Here is a 25,030-nt window from a genome sequence, read left to right as displayed (position 1 = left end):
AGGAGTCTAAGCAAACTGATAGGAATTTCATTATCAAAATGAGCTCTCTGATCCTGGACTTCTGCTTGTAGGAAATTAAAAAAAAAAGAAAAAGGAAAAAAAAAAAAGAGTGAGCTCTCATGGAAGATGCTTCAGTAGCTTTCCACCTGCTCCCCAAGAGACCCAAAGACCTGGCTAAAGGAAAACTGATGATGGCCAGTTTCAAAGTTCAAGTCAGATCTTGGGCCTTGACCAATACTGTTTAGCTTGACTATTTCATATTTGCATTTATCTAGCAGTTAGCTTCCTTATAATTGTGAGCAGAAAATTTCATCCATAAAAATAGTCATGCTTAAAAGGGCTCAGGGTAGAATTCATCCAAACTCTCAGTGCATTTGGCCCTAGCCTGTAATGGCTATCCACTCTCCCGGCATGTGGGGTCTCTCAGAGCATGCTCCCTGCTGGAGTGGCCTCCCTTACCTTTCGTGGGCTGTCCACGTAGGTGGGAGTCATGGCAACACTGCTGCTCTCAGCTGATTGGGCGGAGCTCTTGCCACTGTGCACAGCTGCCTGCTGCTCTCCCAGACACCTGAAAGGAGGAAAATACATGACTGTGTCTTGCTAATAGACCCCCAACAAAGACCCCACATTGGCCAACACAACATGAAGATGGCTCTGCTGCTGCCATCTTTGAAATACACACTTTACTTCTCCTTCAGGCCCTGTACGACACCGTTAATTTCATTCACTATCCTGAACAAATCGCCAGCTCTCTATGGTAAATCAGAAAACTGCCCCATTTAAAAAGCATCGTGGCAGCATCTGGTGCTTATCTATTATTTTGAAAAGGCAAGTGACATGGTTTGAGTGACTCCATCCATAAATACCACCTTTTTAATCATCTGGAAAAGACTTTTCCTCAGTTTTTATTAAATATACCAACAGAGGCACATTCTGAAAATTAGGGCCACATCAAAGGGTGGCATAAACCAAATGGGAAATGTGTTGACTATCTATACATGTTGAAGTCTTACATGTTAATATTTCAAATACGCATATTTATATCCATCCTTACCAATGAAAACCACATACATCTAACAGACATCATCTCCTAGCACATGACAATCAAGGTTTTTTTATGACATCTCCTCCCATCCTGGTTCTGATGCACATAAACGCACCCTTTCATTTTTTTTTCCTAATTTTTTCCATACTAAAATTAACTACAAACTATTATAACTTAAGTGCTCCCCAAATTAGATTGTTTTACTATATCACAAAGTTTTTATTTGGTAAGTTTCAGAAGCCTCACAGTATAGTCTTAAATGCTTCATTGTGATTGTAACATATACTTCCCATGGTGGACACTGCGAGGCACCACCCAGATCCCTCTGCTGTGGCCTTGGTGCCACAGGAACTGGGCATGTTGTCCAGGTGGCTCTGTGGTCAGTCCCTTCAGGGACAGCCCCAGCTGCAGAGCAGCCTCAGGCAAAGCTCTCAGCCCTCCCCAGGCTGCCCACAGGCAGTGAATGCTCAGGGAGCCCGTGGCAGGGCCTGGCCATGGTGGTGCAACAGGCTCATCTCTGAAGGCTGTTTCAGCGCCAGAGCTTCGGTGAGGTGGCCCGAGGCCGTCAATGGGTTTGCACAGCATCTCAGCTTCTCCCTCTGTCCGCCCCTGCGTCTCCCCCCCCTCCCGTAGGTGCTGAGCCCATGACTCTCCTATATAAACACCTACATGTTACACTCTGCCTCTGTCTGCTTCCCCGGGAACCCAACCTGTGACATTTCTCTAGTCTGGAATGCCGACGCGCTTGTTATGGCGACGTCATGTCATACCGAGATTAAAAATTGGTTTCCACCATACCTGTGATATCCGCCTTTAAAAAGTTTTTATTACGGAAACATTTCAAACACACATAAAAATAAAGAGGATGGTATAATCAGACCCTATCTGCCCAGATCCCAAAATTATTTATTTGTAGCCAGTCTTGTTTTATCTGTGCCCCTACCTATCTACTTCGATTATTTCGAAGCAAAACTCCCACACGATATTATTTCATCGATAAACCCTTCAGTATATACTGAATGTCTAAAAGAAAATAAGTTTAGAGAAAAAATATAACCACAAGTTCAACACCACACTCAAAATTTTAAAAAACATTTCTAAAATCAAATATTCCCAATTACCTCCAATAATTTCTTTATGGTTTGTTTGTTTAAAACAGGATTCAACTAAGGTCCCTACAATGCAGTAGGTTGTGTCTCTTAAGTCTCTTTTAAGCTATAAACTCCTTTTTATCTCTCCTTATCCCTGCGGTTTATTTGTTGAAGAGGGTAGCTCATTCGTACTATAAACTTACAGAGTCTGGGCAAGCTGATTACATCCCTTTACTGCTTACCGTGTTCCTCTGTGCCCTGCACTTCCTGAGAACTGGAGATTATAGGAAAGGCTTGAGCAGATTTATGTTCCATTTGGGGCACGGATCCTTCCTGTGTGTGTTGTGTACTTCGGTCTGGAGCCCACAGTGTCTGGCAGGCCCACAGTGTCTGGTGGCGCTAGTTGCCAGTGACGATCCCTGCCAGATCCGCTAGTTCACTGGAGACCACACATGGCAATATCCTACCATCCTTCTGTGCCCATTAGCTGGAATGTCAGAAAGAGAAAAACCTCCCCACGCCAATTACTTGGTTACTCTGAGGTGTAATTCGTGCAGGAAAAGCAGAACAGACGCTCGACTCCTTCTATTCTCCACTTACACACCGTCGCTCTCCCACCTCGCAGTGTGTCTCCCTCCGAGCCTCGTGCACAGCCGCACACGGTGACACTCTCCTGCACTTCCTGAGGGCTGCGGGGCCGGCAGTGACTGGGAGAGCAGTGGCAGGAAGTCTTGGTTACCCCCCAGATGCACCATCTGATGCACACGTCAATCCCATTTACTGAGTCCTGTGCTGACCCGGGGACTGAGAATCAGGGGTTCAGAGACCCTGCCCTTCCCTAGAAGGCTCCTTGTCTGATGGCTCAGGGGAGGGGACAATTGGTCACAAAAACTTGTACTCGTGAGAACACACGTAAGGTCACCCTGCTTTCTGCTGGGAGGGGAGTAGCAAAGCCTGCAGACTGGTACCTGCTGCCTGGACCCCTCACAGCCACGCTGCTCATTGGCACAAGGCTGAGATCCAGGGGCCGTTGTCTTCCAGGAGAGCCTGACAACGTGTACACGCTACAGAGAAAGACTGGAAGGGAAGTGGAAGAAATAAGCACTCATGGTAGGATGGCAGGACTACAGGTGACACTTAAAAAATTCTTTTCCACACTGTTTGTCACAGTAAGTGGAACTGGACCGGCTTGGTGCAGAAAAGAAGAAGCGCACAAACAGACGAGGCTGCATGAGCAAACGTTGGGTGAAGGTCTGCTCCCACGGCTCCACCTCCAGCACCGAGGAAACGCGCCAGGTCTCCCAGAACAGCATCCAGGGCACAGGGTTAAACCTGGCCCCTCTGTCCTGCCTCTTACTCTGGGGTGAGCCGAGACTCTCGCCCCTTGCACAGGGACACCACCGCCCAAACTATCCCCTCCTCTACCAGGATGAGCAGAAACAGGCTCCTGGGAGCTACTAAATGGTGACTCACTGACAAATTAAAATAAGCACCCCCCACCCCCGGCTTCACACCTTTCCCAGCAACATATGTTCCTTGTTCTTTTTTCCAACAGGAAAGGCCTATGATTAGTTATAGGGAGAAGTTGTCAGGCAGAGTTCTGGGGTCCTTCCCTGGGCACGTGAAGGTATTATCTGAAGAGGACCCAGGGTCCTCAGTAATGAGCCCAAGCTGTCTCAGCTCTCTTCCTCTCGTTTGTCCCGTCAGCCCACTATGTTCTTCACTTCTCCACCTGATCCCTTCAGTTCCACGTCATTGTCACCCCCTACCCAGCCTCTGTAACCTCTGGCCTGTGCTAGTGAGAGCCTACCAAGGGGCCTCGCCTCCTGGGCCCACCTGCTGACTCTCCTATACGTAGGGCTCATCTCTGAAAACACCACTGCTGGCGAAGACACTGAAGGGATACTTCATGATGTTAAGGAACTGCTGTAACTTTTTAGGTAAATGATAGCATTATAATTTCTTAAAGAGTACTTATCTTTCAAAGATACACACTGAAATACTATAGATGAAGGAGTATGTCTAGGATTGAGTAAGAAGTCAAAAAGGAAGATGAGAGCAAGTGGGATATAAATAAGCTTGGCCATGAGAGGAGAATCATTAAAGCTGGGGGAATGGGTAAATGCAGATTGTACTAGTTTGTCTACTTTTTAAAAGTCGTTTGAAATTTTCCATTACAATAAAAATACCTTTCAGCCCTGGCTGGTGTAGCTCAGTAGATTGAGCGTGGGCCTGCAAACAAAAAGATCGAGGTTCGATTCCCAGTCAAGGCACATGCCTGGGTTGCAGGCCAGTTCCCAGCAGGGGACTCATGAGAGGCAACCATACATTGATATCTCTCTCCCTCTCTCCTTCCCTTCCCCTCTAAAGATAAATAAATAAAATCTTAGAAAATATTTTTAAAAAACCTTTCAAAGGACCTCTCTTGCCACAAGAGTGTGTGAGGACAGCCTAAGTCCAACTTCCCACACAGTCTTTGTAAGTGCAACTCCCACGGCACCTCGTGTCTGCCCCACACAGCTTTCCGAGAGCTGGATGTGTACAGGCTCCCCTGGGGCAAAACACAGACCTTCACACTGGGCAGCCCAGGTCGAGTCTCCTCTCACATGTGGTATAGAGAACCTCAGCACCCTTTTCTCCATCATTCATGTCCTCTGACCACCTGCTATGTGCCAGGCACAGCACCCAGCCTCTGCCCTCCAGACACAGACAAGCTGGGGGAAGATGAGTAAACCAGGTGCGGCCCCTGGAAGAATACTGGTGGACGAAGGCTTGGGATGCTGAGAAGCACAGAGGAGACCTGAGCTGGCTGGGAGAATTAAGGGAGCAGGGAATGCTCCCAAGAGGAGGTCCCACCTGCTCACGGCAGTGTTTTCTCTTCTTCCCCAAGTCCCACTTTCCCTCCATGTAAATGCTTCCCTTCCTACAAGGCTGACTTAACAACTTCTTCCTGTGGCACTGTCCCTGTCCCCCCAAGCAAGATGCAGTCCTACCAGTATCCCAGTGAAGCACTTACTGTTTACAGAGGAACCATACACTCAAATGCCTAGAAAAGCTGGTCAGGTAGCATGACTGAGGGTGCCAGGCAAGTCCAAGATCAGAGGGCATGCTGGTCTGTGGTAAACCAAAGGGCACGCATCCATTCTGAAGTGCCAGCCCGTGGTGGCTAAGGATGACCGTGGGCCCGGTGTTAACTGAGCCTCCACTGTTTCAAGCAAAACTAGATTGTATATGTTATCTATAATATAATTTTGTACTGTACTATCTATACTATATTGTTTCATATATCACATAATATTACCATGCATCTTATTACGTATACTACTATTTTTGCACATAAGAATTTATATAAGAGTCAGATTTTTATATGAAATCTTCAAACTAAAAAAAAATTGGCTCAAATACTTTAAAAACCTTCATGTTTTTAAAAATATTTATGTTTTTAGGGCGCAGAAACCACTCTGTAATGGTGACTACATGTCATTATAAATTTGTCTAAATCCGCAAACATACACCACCAAGGACGGACCCTAATGTAAAGAAATTACAGACTCTGGGTGGCGATGTGTCAGAGTGGCTCTGTCAGCTGCAACAAACGTACCACCCTGGCGGGGGCGCTAACAAAAGGGGAAGGTATGTGTATGCGGGGACAGGATGCATGGGAAATGCCCGCACCTTCTACTCCATTTTGCTTTGAACCTGAAACTGCTCTAAAAAATAAAGTCTACTAAAAAAATAAAATAAAACAAGCAAACCAAAAAACAAACAACAATGGAACCAAAAACACTCTGTGAGCCAAATCAAACATATCTATAGTTCAAATTAAGCCCGGACTGCAAGTTCCTAACTTTTGGCCTATTTCATGTTATTCCATACTCATCAGGTATGAACCCAGCCTTCTTCTCAGGTAAGTGTATTTTTGTATATTATAGGCTCCTTGCAAATAGAAATCAGATTCCACTGCAGTCACAACAGCGAGACACTGAAAATGCTCAGGGTCTGTGGGGTGGGGACACACCCCTCACCCACCAGGCACTTACTTCTGACTGGCCTCCAACTCCAACAGGGCGGACAGAGCTGAGGTTCCCTTCTTCCCAACTGGGGGGCCGGTCGACTCGAGGGAGTGCGTGGAGATGGGTCCAGTCATCTGTAAGCCTTTCATGGTGGTCCCTTTCTAAAGCAGAGAAAAGGAGACAGGCCGTCAGCCTGAGTGGGCCCCTTAGCGGACGCCATTCACGCCCCAGCACACGCTGCCGCATCTGTTTGCGTCAGGCTCTGCGAGGCCAGTTCACTGAGGAATGCGGCCTCTCGGTGTCCAGTAAATGCCAGAAAGCTGCTCTTCACTGAAACCGAAGTTCCCAAAGGCCTGCTGACTCAACGCAAACTACCTCTTCGAGGTACTGTACACACATCATCTCATGTTACCCTCATCACAGCTCTAGGAAGTGAATAATGTTATATCTAATTTACGGCAGAAGAAACTGAGTCTCAGAGAAGTTAAACGACTTCTTCCAGATCCCACTGGAGCTGGAATTCAAACTCCAGTTACCCGACTTCGAAACCAAGCTCCTTCCACTGTACAAGCTCTCCCCGAGGTGATGCTGTGCGCAGTCACAAGTGATGCTGTGTACACGTGGCATCTGAGTGGGTTAAAGAACAATGAACTTGGAGGTTAAAAACAAACACACACAAAAACAGACGATGATGGAACGCTCCTCAGCAATGACAAGCAACGAACTGTTGATACAAGTGACAACTTGGATGAATCTGAGGCATGACGCCGAGTGAAAGAAGGCGGCCTCGGAAGGTCCATGTTGTACGAGTGCATCTACCTGGCATTTGGAAAAGATAAAAGTGTAGTGATAAACACAGCAGCAGCTGCCGGGGATTAGAGATGAGAGAAGAATGTGGCCACAAGGGGTGGCGTGAGGGATTTTTTGAGTGATGGAAACTATTTTGTATCCTGATTGTGGTGGTGGTTACATGAACCTATACATTTATAAAATTCATGGGCCTGCGTGCACACACACACACAAGCGCAGCTGGGCAGACGTATCATAAAACCCTCATGAGCCTCAGCGTCCTCACTGGGAAGCGTGTAGTTGGATGGATGACTGAATGCCCGAGGGTGCCAGGAGCTCTAAAAGTGATACGAGTGATATGGCTACTCTTACCCTCTGGGCCAGTTTCTACTCAGCAATTCGGCACATCACACAAGCAGCTGCGCTCAACACTGGGTCTCGCCTGGGGAGCTCATGGAGAGCAGCGTCCTCAGGTTCCCTGGACAGTTTAGACTAAATCAACCAGCCGGTGAGAGGTCCCTGAGGCCGGGGAGACAGTTCCTGAGCCCCGGCACAGGCCCCAAGGGGCCCACGGAAGCCTCACCCGCATCATGCGATCCGAGCGATGGCGCCTGCGGATCCGGTTCAAGCCCTCCACAAAGCGGAGGAAGCCGTCCAGGAGCTGCCAGTCCTCCTCGTCTGCTCGGGGCCTGTCCCCGTAGATGTCGCAGGGGGCCTCCCCCTCCGTGATGCGCTTGGTGGCAGTGACACAGGCTGGCAGCAGCAGGAAGCGGGTCCTCCAGAACTTCAGAGACTCAATTAAGCTGTGGAGGACCCAGGGAAGAAAAAGGGGGTAAGAAAAGGTCGGCAAGGAAAGCACTCCTGATGAACACACCCTCTCCCCACAGTGTGCCCCGTTGCAGGGCTTCGCTTAAAACACAAGCTCTTTGTATATCTACGATAATTTAAAAATAAATATTTAAAAAGTGAAAAAGAAACAACCCCCACAGGCACGGAAGTAAGAACTCAAAGACCGCATTTACTCTATCCCTGAGATGCACCCAGGCTTTTTAATCGTCACTATCACAAATCTCACATAAAAATTAGAAACGAGACACCATATGTTGTCGGGAAAACGTTGAAACATGATCTTCATTGGCGTTCCAACAAAGAGCACACCCCCCCCAGGTCTGTGCCGCTTGTTTTCACGTGGTGAGGCACACACAACCAAGTTTACCACTTCGGTGATCCTGAGTGTGCGGCCCAGTGGCCTGAAGCACACTCACACCCAACACACCACCGTGCGACCATCACCCCCACCCATCTCGTTGCTGAGTTTTTAACCCAATGCCAATGTGCTTTCGTTCTTCCATGTTTTTTTAAAACAGACATCGTTTTGTAATCAGAAAAAAGGCAGAAGTGTTAAAATATGGGTACACCCGCCCCAGCCAGATGGCGCGGTTGGGTGGGGTGTTGTCCTGTACACCGAAAAGTTGCGGGTTTGATCCCTGGTTGGGGTGCATACAGGAGGCAACTGACTGGTATTTGTCTCTCACATCAATGTTTCTCGCTGTCTTTCTTCTCCCCCTTCCTCTCTTTCTAAAATCAATAAGTATATCCTTGGGCGAGGATATTTTTATATATATAAAAATATATACATGGATACACTCAAGGCGGTCGAAGTGGAAAACCAAAGCAGGCTCTCTGACCTGAAGTCCTCGGAGCCGGCAGAACAGATGTACTGATCTAGGTAATTCCACTTGTACTCCTCCAGCCGCTCGTGGGAGAACTCCACCCAACAGGACACGAACTCCGAGTCCGAGTGGGAGGGGCAGAGGCTGTAGGTGTAGTGGATTTGGGCAGATTCATAAGGGTACCTGAAAAGAAAAAGGGCATGTTCAGAGGTCCAAAAGGGAATCTTCCCTGATTCCTCTCTAGCTTTCCCATCTCAAAACACTTAGCGCCCTCTTTGGCGTTCAGCCCTCGACCACAGTAACCAACTCATCCCCAAGGAATGACAATGGAGGTTTCTTGGGTCTTAACTTTCTTATTCTTCTCTCCTCACTTTCTTTATTTTTGCCTGGCTTGTGAAGAATCAGGTTAAACATTATAAACTGAATTGAATCCCCTTTGGAAGCATGGGAGCTAGAACCATAAAATGATCCTAGAAAACAAAACAGTAACTCCAGAAGAAAAACCAGTCGTCCGACCTCCCCAGTTTGAATTAGTGTGAGACACATAATTCAGTGTGTGGACAGCGTGGGGACACAATTCAGGGCAGCCACTGACAACCTGACGCATCCAAGGACTCACTTGGGGAGGTACCGTGTCACTGTGATCATCTTGTCCTTCAGCGTCACTTTGTGGAAAGTTCTGCCCATGCTCAGCCAGTACTGGTCCTCCTCCTCAGGGCGGTTTCGGGACACGAGGCCTAACCGAGGGAAAAAAAAATCATTTCCTCCATTTGGTTGAAGGTCATTCTGTTAACAGCCAGTTGCTTCTCTTTCTCATAGATTCAGAAAAGGAGAAACAAAAGAAGCAACACTTTATTTTGAGAGGCAGTTTCATGGAAAAGCATTATACTTGGTTTTTTAAAAACATGTCCTGCAGTTGGCAGATTTTTCTGTTACCGAATCAACCAGTCGCAGATTAGAGGCTGGAGCTGCGGATAATACCTAGACAACACAGTCAAGCTGAACAGTCTGACACTGTTCTGGAAAGTTCTAGAGGCATTAACAGGCTGAGACACGACTATGAGACAAAATGGTCCCACTCAAGCACCAGTTGCCACCCTGGCATTTGAGGTCCTCACCCCAGGTGGCAGCTAACCTGGCTTTCTGGCCTTAGCTCCCATGATTCCCACTCTGCTATACCATGTTTCCGTCTTAAGGAACCACTTATCTATCCGTTGTACCTTCTTCCTGCAAACATTTGCTTCCTCTGCCTTCTCTTCTTGGGCCACCCTCAAAAGCCTATGGATCACGTAAGGTCACCACCAAACGCTGCTCCCCTAGAAAGCTCTCAGACCCCAGCAGCAGCCTGAATTCTGCCCTGCAGGTAGCTCAGCACGTGCATGTCTCACATCCTGACAAACTAAAAGTTCCGGGAGACCAGGGCCCAAATCGTCTTCATCTTCATATTTTCTGTAGTACCCAATAAGTGCCCTGCCCACAGGAGGTATTCAGAATATATGAGTTGAACTGAGTAGAACATTGAAATGAAGAAAACCATGAAGAATCAGGAAAACCACAAGCTTTCAAGAGAGTAAAAATAGTGCCTCAATGAACAGCTGAGCCAAGACAATTCCCGTGATCTAGAAACGAAATAAACCCCTTTCGGCTCTGAGAGAGAGGCATGTGATAAGCAGGCTTCTCAGGAGAAGACAGGATAGCAGAGGCTGGAAGGGTCCTCACTGTGAATTCAGAATTTTCCCAGTTGATGGTTAGGGAATGGCAGATGAGGTTGCACATGAAAGATGCCAGGCTTTGGCTCAGAGGACCCCGCCGGGTGAAACCCCAGCGCTTTCCTTCGCCAGCTCTGTGACCTTGAATACCAAATCTCTCCGAGTTCACTTTCAGCTAGAAAGGAAAGTGGGACCACTTTCAGCTGGTCCCAATCCCGGCATTCTCTCATTCATGCAGCAAACACCCTGCTGGTTGTCAGGAAGACAATGCCATGGGATAATGTCCATGACCACCTACGAGCATGGTGCCTATACCCCATTCCTAATTAGGTAGACCACAGCTAGTCCTGCTTTTATCCTGCATGGCACGCTTCACAATCTGTGATCAAATACACCCTGGTGGTTGATTAGTTTAAGGTCCGTCTCTCCGGCAGACTGTAAACTCCAAGGGCAGGACTGATGCTATTCTCTGCTGGAACGGCATCCTGCTCACACTCAGTTTGCAATAAATCTGCAACTGGTGAATAGCATAAGTCACTTATGGAGGCTACTTTTCTAGTAAGTATAATAACAATGGTACCATTTCTGTTGCTATAGAAATAAAAGCAATTAAATTTACCAAAGGAGAAAAAGAGACAGAAAGGGTGCAGGCAGGTAAGTAGCCACTGGCCAACCAGCCATGACCTGAGGCTCATGAATCAGCCAGAAGAGAACTGGACACTCGAGGAACTCCAGACCACTAAGGGACATTGATCGGCTACTCCAGAGAAAAGTAAGGACTCAACCTGGATGGGACTGCTGACACTGAAAGCAAATTCATTCTACTACTCTTGGGATAAAAAAATAAAACTTCACATGGTCCTACGAGGCCGTGTCTCGGGCTTCCTCCCTGTGCCCCACCACACCAGTCTTCTTTCTGGTGCCCAGAAAGTGTCACAATGCCTCCTGCTTCAGGGCCTTTGCACACACTAATCCCTCCACCTGGCACGATCTCCTTACCTAACGCTGCCCTCCATCCCCAGCCTGCTTCTCTTACCAATAACCCCTGCACACACTGCACGTCTCAGCTCAAGCATCACCTTCTCAGGGAAGCACCCTTGACCCTCCAGACCAGATCAGGTCCCCTATTAAATATTCTCACAGCCCCTTGACGTCTCCCACAGTCTTTCTCATAACATGGGATTATATTTCATAGTTTGACTAATGTTATTTTCCCCCACTGGGCTATAAATCCCCCCACCAAGCAGGACTTTCAAAAATACTGTTGAATGAATGAACGAATGTTTATCAACCCACATCGCTGTATGCCAGGCACAGTACTTTCCCTTGTAGAGGATTTAAAAAATGAAGCCAAAAGAGTCCTGGCACTCAGAAAGCGTACTATTCAGGAGGGTCTAGAATATGAAAAGAAGGCAACCTATGATAAATATCACAAGAGGCTTTCAATGAAAACCCAGAGGGAATCCAAAGCTTCATCGCAAACAACAGGACCTAGACCAGATGACCACTAAGTGCCCTCGGACAACATCACACTTCCCTGACCCTGTGGCTGGAAGAGGTTTAATGGAGCCAAAGACGATCTGAGATTTTGAGCTGGGTGCTTAGGGGAATAGGGGGTCTCATTAGCTATAAGAAGGAAGCAGAAGATGGATTGTTCCAGGAAGTGATGTCGCTGCTTTCTGATTCCAGGCACCCACACTTCATTTCTCTGCCAGAATTATTTTAGAAGAGTTCTCCAGAACGTAGTTCTAGCTCAATTGACCTCACTGAGTTTCTGTCACTTATTAGCCTCTGTCACTCACAGATGACCCATTCTTGCTTCAATTCGCTAAGCTTCCATGACAAGAAATGAGTCCAGAATAGACAAAAAAGCATGAACTTGAGGTTTCGGTAACATCCGAGAACCTGCTGTGTGTCAGGTACTGTGTTGGAACACGCACAAGTTTCTGGGTCCGGACTAAATTGTACTAAATTGTACTCTGACGCTGCAGTCAGGGTCCAGCAGCCTGCGACTCCGAGGTGCCGCCTCAGCCAGGCTGTAACATTTCTGAACTTGGTCCTATTCTCTTCCTTAAAAGCAGACTTATAGATGAAAGAGCATTTTAAGATAAATCTGTGTCTAGTGGAGATTTTATTCCTTCTATAAAGTAAAATTTAGAATAAAAATTTTGCGTTGAAAACAATTATCCCTAAACTTAGGAATTTTTGCTCCTTACCGTCTTAAAGTCTACTTACACAAATTTAGTCGGAAAAAAATATGGAAGCCCAGGAAGACAACTCACCTCGGCTATACAGGGGGCTGCTGCTCAGTGGCGGCGGGACGGCGGGGTTGGGTTTCTGGGCCTTGGGCTGCACTATGATTTGATAGCCCTGCATGAGACGCTGGCAAATGAACTCTTCGAACACCTGCTGCGCCGTCATCGGCACACCCTCCTCGTCCCTCCTGAAAAAACAAATGATGGTTCACATGAATATGCTTAGCCCAGGGCAGAGCGACACTCAGAGGCCACAGTCCCATCCTGTCCTTTGCTTGGACCCCACAAGCCAGCCCTGATAATCATTCTATGACGGTTCATAAAACTAACAATGTATAAACAATGTGTAAACTGATCTTTTCTGTGAAAAGATCAGTTCAAGAGGTGGAAATAAGAAGGCAGGTAATTTGCTGCCTAAATGGGTAATCTCAGAAAAGCAGATCAGAAAAACTACCATAAAAAATGTGAGAAAGCATCAATGAGGAGAAATAGTTAAGTGAGGCAGGTGAATAGAACTCCAAAGAAAAACGAACAGTTCTTGCATCACAAAATTCTCTAAACATAAGAGGGCACAGGTTTGAAAATTCAGTGTTCTGACGCACCCCTGACCATGCCCACACTCCCAGCTAACACCTTTCCTCTGACACCAACCTGTCCATGTCCGCTTCCGGGAGGAGGTCGTAACAGCCCTCCGTGTAGTCGTTCTGCAGGCCCTGGCGGTCAGGGAAGTAGTCGGTGGTGAGAGGGAGGCACGCCGGAGTAGTGAGAGACTTCCAGTCCACTCCAACTGTGCAACAGAAGCCTGGCACTACAGGGGGAGCAGACAGTGTCAGAACTGCCTCGTGTAAACAGGGGGGAAAGGTGCGTGTGGTCACCACGGCAAGCGTGGACAGTCGGGGGTAGGGAGAGGAGCAGGAAGGGAGGGTGGGGGGAAAAATTCATGGCGAAAGGTGATGAAATTTCCAGGCGATGGGATGGGGAGGGAGAAAGAGAAAGAGAGAAACAGTGTGTTAGACAATGCAATGCGCGTGCTTCTCCAATCCCATCATGCAAATGGGATCCACAGCTGATACTTTTCATTTTCTGCTGATCGTGAGCTACAAGCTGCAATGCCAAGGAGGTTACTGCAGGGCAGGCAGAGTTACAATTCGAAGCAAATCGCATTGTAAGAGCAGAAGAGCGCTCAAGCTGGAGCCTCTCCTGAGGGCTGCAGAGTGGCTGGGTGGAGAAAGGAGGCTAAGCTCAGCTGGATTTGGGAGCAAACAGCACACGGTAGCAGAATTTAAGAATACTTTCAGAATTGCAAAAATAAGCCACAGATCCACAAGGGTAGAAGGAGGAATCAAGGATGTGTGGGAAAGTAATAAGGCCAGAATTTTAAGAGACTGAGCTGAACAACCCGGAAAGGAGAGCTTCAGCTGGTGGAGTGGGCCTGACCACATGGGTCTACCCCCAATTGCCTGCTCTTTGGTTAAAGCAGGGTTTCTCCACCTCAGCACTGAGACTTTAGACTGAATAATGCTCGGGGGGTGGGGGAGGGCAGGGCACTGTCTTGTGCTTTGCAGGATGTGGAACAGCATCCACAGACTCTACTCACTGGAGGCCAGTGGCATCTCCTGATTGTGAAAACCAAAATGTCTGCAGACATTGTCACCTGTCCCTCGGGGGACAAAATCATCCCTGGTTGAGAATGAGTGAGTTAAAGTAGTAGGGAGGTTATTTCTCTCCATTATTTAAGCGAAGAATATTTTGCAAATCTCTGTATGAGGGAGTGGTATGAAACAAAAATGCTCCACGCCTTTGCCTCTGAGTCCCGAGTGAGATCCTCATACACCTTGCCTTCCCACAATGCTGTGCGGCTTTTCCTGCGGCACACCTCTGTTCTCTCAACAGCCCTCACACCACTTCCTCGGAGCAGGACGCCTTTAAAGATTCACCGACCGGAAGATTCACCACCGGAAAGATTCACCGACCCCTTTAAACAGCTGGCCAAGCCAAACCTCCCAGAGGTTCCAGGACCAGAACCCTCTTTGTTCGGGAATCTTTCCACCACACAGACACACACTAACCAGCACACCTGAGTCCCACTGAACCTGGAGTTAAAGGACGAGGGAGGACTTGTGTGCTCAGCCACACAGGAAACACACCCCATGCAGCACCACTGCCTTGGGGAATAGGGCCTAACTCCCTGGTCTACACAGGTCTTGGGGTGATTCTTTCTTTGAATTCTATTTCATTGTGGTAAGACACTTAACGTAAGATCTACTGACTTAACAAATTTTTAAGTGCACAATACGGTATAATTAACTTAGGCACAACGGTGTACAGAAAATTTCTAGAACTTTCGAATCTTGCACAGCTGAAACTTCATGTGCATTGTTTAGCAGCACCCCGTTTCCACCTCCCCCACCAAGTGCCTGGCAACTACCATTCTACTCTCGGATCCTATGAGTTTGACTATGTATAGGTCTTTTTAACTCATTAACGCGTCAAGAATTCAGAACATCGCCTTGGCTGGGTAGCTCAGGTCGTTGAGCATCCTTCTGACACACCAAGGTTGCAGGTTTAATCCCTGGTGAGGGCACATGCCGGAACCAACCAGTGAATGCATGGGTATGTCGAACAACAAGCTGATGTCTCTCCCCCTGCCCCTCCAAAATCAATCAATAAAAATTTTAAAGAATTTCAAAACATGGCTCAGAACAGCCTAATTAGTCACCCCAATTTTTCTGCATGGCAAATGAGGGGCTGAGCTCATGCCTACTTGCTGGTGGGAATTCATAGCAGAAGGAAGACACCTGATGGAAGCCACAGCAGGGAAGCCAGAAACAGAAGACAGTTCTATCTTACTACTCTTTTAAATTGCTCTGGTCCCCATCAGCTTCCTGATTCTCAGGATTATAAAAATCGTTCTGAAATATCTTCTGCTGGCGCACACCAAGACACAAAGATTTTTTTTTTAATGGTTAAAGGATTTTATTTATTTATTTTTAGAGAGAGGGGGAGGAGGGAGAGAAACATTGATGTGAGTGAGAAACACTGAGCAGTTGCCTCTCATACCTGCCCTGACCGGGGACTGAACCCATAACCCAGGCATGTGCCCTCGCTGGGAACTGGACTGGTAACCTTTCACTTTGCAGGATGATGTCTAAACCACTGAGCTACTCGGGTCGGGGCGAGATACAGAGAATTTAAAAGTCTGGTCCAAAATCCCCTGGTGAGAAAGGTTCCCAGTTCTTAGTTTAATGGTGTTCTTTCACTGGGAAAAGAGTGTGGCCTCTTTTCTGACTCCAGTACCTTCAGCCCTACAAAGACCTCTGCGGAGGTTCCACTTTGGAACCACTGAATTAACAACGATAAACACAGATTACTAAACCCAGTGCTGGGGCTGGGGAGAAGAAATAGGCTCATCTGTCCACTGACCACAGCTTTCTAGAAAATAATCAAACTGCCAACTGTACGTTGGAGAATACATTCCAAGGACCCGAACCGAAAGAAAAATACACCAACTGTACTGTGCATTTTAGCTACATTATAGGCTATAGCAAAAAAACTAGAAATCACCCAAATGGCCACCCAGAAGAAATAATTACTTAAGCTGATTTGTTTGATATTGCCACTACAAATGACGAGTATGAGGGACCTGAAGAAGTAGTGAAAGGATTGTTCAGTTAATCATAACTGGGGGGAAAAAGACTCAGTGATGGACGTTCATTGGCCACGGCTAAGTAAAACAGTCTAGCAAGTGGTAGGACTTTTTTCTGGTACTTTGCTATTGTAGATATTTAGGTGCTCTCTTAAACACAGTTGACTCTTGAGCACCATGGGTTTGAACTGTGCGGGTCCACTTATGTGTGGGATTTTTTCAATAAATACTATAAATGTATTTTCCTAATTACATTTCTTTTCTCTAGCTTACCTTATTGTAAGAATACAGTACATAATACATATAATACACAAAACGTCTTATTGTTTATCCTATTAGTAAAGCTACTGGACAACGTTGTAGGCTATCGGGAGTTAAGTTTTGGGGGAGTCAGAAGTCACAAGTGGATTTTTGACACACAGGGGCCAGTGCCTCTAACCCTGACACTGTTCTGGGGGCAGCTGTAATTCGTTGTTTCAGACATTTCAATAGAAAACGATGCTCAAAACCAATGCAGCCCCGGCCAACATCTTCAGGTACAGTTGTGTAAATAGCTGCAGTCCTCACTATTTCTTTCCGACTTTTCCCCAAAGCCATCATTAGGTATTTAAGGACTATGGCCAGCTCTGTATTGGCACAGAAGCCTTGTGAAAATTCGGTTACCCTTCCCAGGCTCCTCTCAGTCCCATTCCAGAACAGATCATCTGGCCATCCCTTCTAACTTTCCTTCTGAGAGGCTGAAGAGGGTTCCCTCACCACAATGCCTCCCAATACCCCAGGGCCATGTGGGCTTCCAGACCACTCTCTTCCCACAGGGCTCCCTCTCGCTTCCTCTCGCTGCGACCCCACACTCCCACCGCCTCATTCCCACCTGACCCAGCCAGCCACCCCCTCTTACTCGGGTCTGGAGAGGTAGAAACACTGTCCTCTAGGGAATCCTTATTCTGGGTCCTCGGATTCATACCTATGGAAAGAGGAAAACAGCTTGTTTTAATGAGGCTCATTCTTCAAAAAAAAAAGTTCTGACCAGCTGTGGTTTTTAAAGCCCAAAACTAGAGCTAAAAATAAAAATGTAAGCCAAGTACAAAATCTGTGCTGAGTATTTCCAGCAGCACAAAATAATTAATCAAAGAAAAATGGTCAGTCTAAAAGCTGGAAGTGAGCCAGAGCTTTGCTGTGAGGTTATCAATACTATTCTTTGCCCAGGGAGACCTTGCAAAAGCAGCTCACCACTTATATTAGGAAAAGGGATGTATTTCAAAGTCATTTTTAACTAATTAAAGCAATCTTTAACCAAGATAAAATGACCTATTTAAATTTAGTCTGCTCAACAGTCTAAAGTCTCAACAGTCTTCTAGAATTTTCTTCCTCAAATAATGGCTCTCTGAAATATGACATCAAAATTCACTAGTTTAAGAGAAAAAAAAACAATGATTTTACCTATAGCTAGGCTGAAAGAGAAACAGAGTCTTTGAAATGCAACTTACTGACTAAAATGGAGTAGCACTCATTTCAAGATATGCATAGAAATGTCTCTTTTAAGACCTTCCAGGCGAGAAGAGGCTGGAAAGAAATACTCCAAGTCATGAAATCCAAAGACCTACATCCAAGATTGCTCTATCCCGCAAAGCTTTCATTTAGAATGGAAGGGCAGATAAAGTGCTTTTCAGATAAGGTCAAATTCAAGGAGTTCATCATCACCAAGCCCTTATTATATGAAATGTTAAAGGGACTTATTATGAAAAAGAAGATAAAAATAGGAACAGTGAAAGGACAGCAAACTCACAGTTATTAACAACCACACCTAAAACAAAAGCAAACTAAGAGAACAGCTAGATCAGAGGCAGAACCATAGAAATGGAGATCACATGGAGGGTTAGCAACAGGGGAGTGGGAGGAGGAGAGGTGGGGGAGAAGGTACAGAGAATAAGTAGCATAGACGGTAGGTAGAAAATAGACAGGGGGGAGGGCAAGAATAGTATGGGAAATATAGAATCTAAAGAACTTGAGACACATGGATATAAACAAAAGGGGGAGGAATGGTGGGGGAAGGGTGTGCAGGGTGGAGGGGAGTGAAGGGGGAGGAATAGGACAACTATAATGGCATAGTCAATAAAATATATTTTAAAAAAAGAAAAAATTACCAAAAAAAGAAATGTCTCTTTTAGAACATATATATTTACTAGAAAATTATGACACTATAAAAAGGATTGGAAAGATCCTAACTGAACTGGACACACTGGCTGCCTCTGAGAAGAGAGCTGGAGGAGATGGTGGAAGGTAAATACTCTGAATACGTTGTGTAATCTGAATCTTTTATAACAAGAACACCTATTTATAAATCCCTTCTGAAACCCTGCATAAGACAAGCTACAACCTGGGAAGGAGCATTTGCAAATCACATATCTGGCAAAGGACTTGTGTCCGTAACATAAAAAGAACTCTGAAAACACAACAGCAAGAAAATAACCTGATGAGAAACAGGCAAAATCTGAACAGACACTTCACCAGACAACATACATAGGAAGCAAATAAGCACATGAAAAGATGTTCAACATCACCAGTCGCTAGGGAAATGGCACATTACAAGCACAGTGAGATACCTCTACATATCCACACCTCTTTGAATGGCTCAGGTGACAGGTCACACCGAGTGCTGACCAGGGTGCGGAGCACCCTTTACTCACTGACAGTAGGAAAATCTTTACTCACTGACAGTAGGAATTCAAACGATACCTCACTCTGGAGAACAGTTCTGCAGTTTCTTTAAAAGGTAAACATACTTTTATCATTTGACCCAGCAACTCCACTTCTAGGAATTTACCAGAGAAACAAAAATTGATGTTCAACCAGAAACCTATTATGTACACGTTTAAAGTGGCTTTCTTCACAGTTGCCAAAACCTGGAAACAACCCAGATGCCTTCGGGTTAAACAAGCTAGTAAGGACCTCCATACAGTGAAATACGACAGTGAAAAGTAATGAACATTATATGATGCATGTGACAACTCAGGTGTATCTCAAAAGGATTAGGCTAAGTGAAAGAAACCAGATTCAAAAGGCTACACCTTGTGGAGAAGCCAAAGAACTTACACGCACGACCCATGGACATGAACTAAGGCCGGGTAGATTGCTGGAGGGAAGGGGGATACTGGTCAGAAGGGGGCAAAGGGAAAAAAATTGGGACAACTGTAACAGCATAATCAACAAAATATACTTTAAAAAAAGCTACACCTTGTATGATTCCATGTGCATGACATGCTGGGAAAGGCAAAACCAAAGGGAGACAGAACAGATGTCGGTGGTTGCCGGGGAGGGGGAAGGGGGGATGGGCTGAGTACAAAGGGGCGGCAGGAAGGAATCTGGTGGGTAATGGAAACATTTTGCTTCTTGATGTGTTCATTGGTGCTTATGACCCTAAAAATTTGCCAAATTTCATAGAACTGGACACTGAACAGACTCAATTTTACTGTATATAAATTTTAAAATAAATGTTTTTAAAATTTTAAATGATGATTATCATTGGCCAAAAAAATTTTAGAGCTTTTTTGGAACTGCCTTCAGCAGCTTTTTAAAAATTTCTGATCATCATAAGAAGACACAATTTATTAAGTCAGACAAATACAGTGTTTCATGTTATCCCAACCCACACTACGAGGCAGATATGACATAGGTATTACCCCTTCTCCACAGATAAAGACACTGAGGCTCAGAGACATTAATTTCCTGAAAAGTCACACAGAAAGGAGGTGAAACATACACTCCTGCTTACCTCTGCCCCATTTCCTGCCTATCCACTTGGGCCACCAGTTTCCAGCTATTGAAAATGTCATCTGTTCTTTGTCAGCAGCCAAAAGTCATTTGAAGCTAAATTTTCTGAAAAAGCCAGCTTGGCTGATTACATCCATTTTCATGAAAATGCAAAGCATGACTATAAAGAAGAAATGAGGTAGGTTTTCTCATTCAACCTAAGAACTAGTCTGAAGGCAATTATGAAACAGGCATTTTCAAAACATCCTGAACAACAGAATTATTAAAACACATCACCTCACAGGTTTGGATGCTAAGTTCAACACTTAGATCCCCTTTTTCTCTTTTGAAGAAAAGCCAATCCAGACTTCATCTATAAAAACTGAAATTCGTAGACCAATAAAGAAACAATTCCACTTATACTCGTGCGAACAATTGTTTGTGTTTAAAGAGCCAACCAATAACAGGTTCTCAGAGCAGCTTCAGCTCCCAGGCCAAGAGGACATTTGTGCCATTTCTGACATATACAGGGACATTCCATGAAGCTTATACATGGCTTCCTTGCATTTCAAGCCTCATTCACTGCCTTTTCCACCAGTCCTCCCTGAGTCTTATTTTCAGTCAAACAAACTCACTATTGGCATGCAACAACCCAACAACCAGAGAGGACGGAGGTGAGAACTCCTGGTCAGTCAGCTATGCTCCAACCTGGAATTTGGGGATGAATCTCAGTGTTAAAGTTCAAAGCCAGACACAACCTGGGGAGCCAATGCTGAGAAAAGTCATCTCAGTTCTGTCTCATTTGACATCTGCTCAGAGTCACGAAGTCTAAATGTGTTTTCAGGCCAAAAGGGATAATCAACGTGGGGCCTTTGGGCCTGGTTCCAAGAGATAGCTACAAGCCTGTGCCTGGGGCAAGTCATTTCTCCTCTCTTGGCTGCAGACATTGTGCTGACCCTTAAAACACCCAACCTGCCTGGGCCCTGGCAAGGTGGCTCAGCTGGTTAGAGCATCACCCCATATACCAAAAGGTTGTGGGTTCAACCCCTGGTCAGGACAGATACCTAGGTTGCGGGTTTGATCCCTGGTTGGGGTACATACAGGAGGCAAAAGATCAATGTTTCTCTCGCACATCAATGTTTTTCTCTCTCTCCCTTGCTCTCCAAAATCAATCAATAAACATATCCTCAGGTGCGTACTAAGAAAAAAAACCTCCAAAAAACCCCCAACCTGCCTGGATGAGTGCATCTGAGGCCCTTTCTTCCAGTTTCAGTGTTCTATGACTTACTTTTACTTTAAGGCTCAGGCCAAATCTGCCACATGGGCTTAATGCTTAACACAAACACCAACTTGGAGATTCTGGGCCCCAACACCAAAGAGAAAGAAAACCTGCCATCACTTCTTTTCCTTTCCAAAGTTCTCTAGAGCAGTTACGCCCCATGAAGAGAATGACACCGAGAACAAGTCATCAAGTGGTGCCCAGTTAAAGAAACAGAGGGATAAAACCTGCCCGCCCAGGCCCCCCCCCGCTGCTCGGTCCCTGCTGGGCCGCACGAAGAAAACCTGTGAATAGTTCAGGTGCAAGGCCCCAGCCGATGATGCTCAAAATGCAATTCAGTGGGGCCAGAAGGGAAACCCACAGGGACACCACTCCTGTGAATCGTGACTCACATGTGAATTAAGTCCAAAAGCAGGAGAAAATCTGAGTCACGCCTGAGTGCCTACAGATGGTACAAACTGCCGAGCCCAGGGGTGAAGGTGAGGTCGCAGATGAGGCCTTCTATTCTGTAATGAATAAAGTGCTAACTAGTGGTTTGTTTAGATCTCACCTGGCCCCAAAACAAGAACCCAATGTGACATTTTGCCCTTGAGGAACTCAATTTATTTTCTTCTAAAACTTGTTTTATTTTATTTTTTCAACTGATTTGAGAGAGACACATCAATTTGTTGTTCCACTTATTGATGGAGTCATTGGTTGATTCTTGTATGTGCCCTGACTAGGGATCGAACCTGTAACCTTAGCAGATCAGAATGACACTTTAACCAACTGAGCTACCCAGAAGCACCAAGAACCTGATCTACTTTTTTTAAAAATATTTTATTTATTTACTTTTAGAGAGAGGGGAAGGGAAGGAGAACGTGGGAGAGAAACATCAGTGTGTGGTTGCCTCTCATGCGTCCCCTACTGGAGACCTGGCCTGCAACCCAGGCATGTGCCCTGACTGGGAATCGAACCGGCAACACTTTGCTTCACAGGCCTGTGCTCAATCCATGGAGCTACACCAGCCAGGGCTAGAACCTGATCTACTTTTGATCCTTACAACTTTGTGAGACAGGTAGGCAGGCAGGAAGGCTGAGAAAGATTTTTATGCCCTTTATACAAATGAAGAACCTGAAGCTTATAGCAAAGGCTGAAGGCTAAACTCCAAAGGCCATGAGAGGTAAGGCTGGGTACTTAGTTCTGGTGATTTTCATCAGAGCATGCTCCCTCATCCACCACATCATAATTTAGGTCACACGTTCAAACCATACTTTATCACTGGAACCACTCACAGTCCAGCTCCCTGCGAGAGGGCTTTCTTTTCATGGTTGTTACTCCACATGGAACTGCTTCATATAGAATCCCCTGCCAGAGCTCCCTGAGGTGAGAAGAAGTGGCATCTTAGTCACTTTGTTTCTTTTCAGGCCTTAGCACAGTGCCTAGAGCTCAAGAAGCACATCTGCAGTGGGTAAGAGTTCAGTGGGTATGGAGAAAGCCAGCCGTATTCTATGAGGATCGAGGATGGCTGGAAAGAAGTCAGTTCCAAACTGCACAAGGCAGAAACAGACTGCTGATGCTTTGAGGAAAGGAATCCAGTTAACTGTTCCAGAACAAATGCTAAAGGTCATAAGAGAGAGAGAAAGAAAATTCTTCAGTAAGAAGCTAACTTCAAAAGGCTTTAGCATTCTTTCAACTACCTGATATGTGCCGAGCACTATTTTAAACTCTGGAGATACAATCATAAAGAAAGAGAGAAGGAAGCATATCAGGTGGTACTGTGGAGAAATACCAGGCAGGGAAGATAGATGGGAATTGCCAGGGGAATGGCAATTCACATAAGACCTGAAGGAAGAGAGCAAGCTTTGGACAGGGTGGCCACGTAATTTATCGTCCTTCCAGAACGCTTCTGAGAGTGAAAGAGGGCACTATGAATACTCATATAGGACAACGAATTTAAACCAGGACTGTCCTAGGCAAACTCAGATGTACAGACCTCAGTCATGAAGCTCTGTGGTGTAAAGCCACAGCAAGAGAAAGGACACGAGATTCAGAATGTGCCTGATACACCTGGGGAACCGACAGAGTGGAGAGGAGTAAGGAGCCACGTGATGCAGGGGGCTCTGTTGGCCCCCATAATGCCTCTGGTTTACGCCAAGTGCACTGGGAAGCCCTCGGAGGGCTTTGTGCAGAGAAGTTTCATAATCTGACTTCTACTTTTGAAGAGTCACTCTGAGTTGTTGCACTGAAAATAAACCACATGGAAGGGCAGTTAGCAGGCTACTGAGATAATTCAGGCAAAAGACAATGGATGGTACGGTGGACTGAGCTAGGATTGGTGGAGGTAATGAGATACGGGAAGATTCTAGATATACCCTGAAGGTAAATCTGACATTCAATGGTAATTGCACATGGTAACAAAGGTCAGAATAATTTTATCTAATTTCTTTCTATGGCTAGTTAACATATATAATTCACCAGGAAGTATAAAGTCAAAGATGGGAGTTCAATTCCCATATGAGGCCAATGCTCCTGATGACCCCTGACCCCTTAGAAAACACCTGCTACTGGCCATAAAGGGGCTGGACAAAAGAAGGATGACCCTATTTAACTCTAGTACCCTGACCAGAAAAAGAACCCAAGGGCCCCACACCTTCTCTAAGAAGCTAAATATTCCAGAACATGTTCAGGTAATTGAACACACGTAGACCAAACAGAATAATTTTGTGGGTCATTCAGATGCTTTTCACATATGGCAGATTGGTCTTGGAAGCCTAAATTCACTTGTCAAAAAAATGTGCTGAACAATGTGAGGATGAGTCAAGATAGCTCTTCCAGTCCAGCAGAGAGACAAACATGGAAACAGTGGGACCAGGATGCGCCAAGTGGTACAACTGAGCGATGCACGGGAAGCTCTGGGCAAACACTCCCAACACGTCCTGGGTCAGCTTGGGGAGGAGAGAGAAGCGCCAGGGAGGGCTTCGAAGAAGAGGGACTGTTGGAGCTGATTCATAAAGGCTAAGCTGACATTTCCCAGGCAGAATCAGGGTTGAAGACAGAGAGAAAAAACGTATTTCCTACAGAGAGACTAGCCTACGCAAAGAAATAAGAGGAAGGACAAAGGACCACTCTCTTCCACTCTGGGCCTCTCCTAATTGTTTTGGTGGAGGTGGGTTTGTGCCTCCCCACCCCACCCACACCCATACATAACTGAAAGCTCTTGTGGAGCAGAGACCACCCTGCTCTGGCCCTGGCGCCACCCTCAACGCCAAGTTCACAAGTCGCCCTCAATCACGACTCACTGGCAGACCAATGATAAATGTGGCTTGACCAGCATGTTCCCAGCTAAAAATGTAATGTGCGGTCCATTTATAATTCCGTGTATTATAAAGCACTGCTTCGAAATAGGTCACCCAGAATTGTGGCTGAAATGATCCCAGAATAGACATGGCCCTTCTTTTCTGGTCCCCAAGTCACTTCTCGACGTGAGCCTGCGCTGGGCATCCCGACTCTGTCACCTCTCGGATCGGTTACCTGCACCACTGCTGTTGCTAAGCAGGCTGACAGAAAGCTCTTCTGTTCCGCTGAAGTTCAAGAAGGACAGGCCGTCATCAGGCTGGCGGGAAGAGCTGTGCCTGCAGAGAACAGAGCCCGGCCACCTGGCTTAATGCACATCGTCACCTCTTTGGTCCTGCTCACCTTGTATTCCACCAAGGGTTTTCAACAGAAACGGGCCTGAATATGCAGCCGCATAGGCTTGCAACCCCTGGGATCCAAAGCACAAGCTACCAGGCCTCAAAC

General features: G+C 46.1%; 1 protein-coding gene across 4 annotated transcripts in view; it reads right to left on the bottom strand.

Moving 5' to 3' along the window:
• DEPDC5 (DEP domain containing 5, GATOR1 subcomplex subunit) overlaps window positions 1-25,030 on the bottom strand; it is a 95,829-nt gene that overhangs the window by 28,050 nt on the left and 42,749 nt on the right. For 2 of the 4 annotated variants that reach the window (XM_037052584.1, XM_037052587.1), the window contains exons 24-32: window positions 24,764-24,864; window positions 17,120-17,185; window positions 13,227-13,383; window positions 12,603-12,763; window positions 9,231-9,348; window positions 8,627-8,794; window positions 7,522-7,741; window positions 6,177-6,310; window positions 460-568 (exon numbers count right to left, since the gene is read on the bottom strand). In XM_037052584.1, the coding sequence (XP_036908479.1) occupies window positions 460-568; window positions 6,177-6,310; window positions 7,522-7,741; window positions 8,627-8,794; window positions 9,231-9,348; window positions 12,603-12,763; window positions 13,227-13,383; window positions 17,120-17,185; window positions 24,764-24,864 (1,234 nt within the window). Of the gene's footprint in view, window positions 1-459; window positions 569-6,176; window positions 6,311-7,521; window positions 7,742-8,626; window positions 8,795-9,230; window positions 9,349-12,602; window positions 12,764-13,226; window positions 13,411-17,119; window positions 17,186-24,763; window positions 24,865-25,030 lie in introns of those variants that run through there. The other 2 variants (XM_037052586.1, XM_037052588.1) reach the window with 2 other exon arrangements.

The sequence above is a fragment of the Sturnira hondurensis genome, unplaced genomic scaffold, assembly GCF_014824575.4.
Source record: "Sturnira hondurensis isolate 20B ecotype Veracruz unplaced genomic scaffold, ASM1482457v3 Scaffold0007406, whole genome shotgun sequence".
Lineage (NCBI taxonomy): Eukaryota > Metazoa > Chordata > Mammalia > Chiroptera > Phyllostomidae > Sturnira > Sturnira hondurensis.
This window is presented reverse-complemented; position numbering and strand designations above follow the sequence as displayed.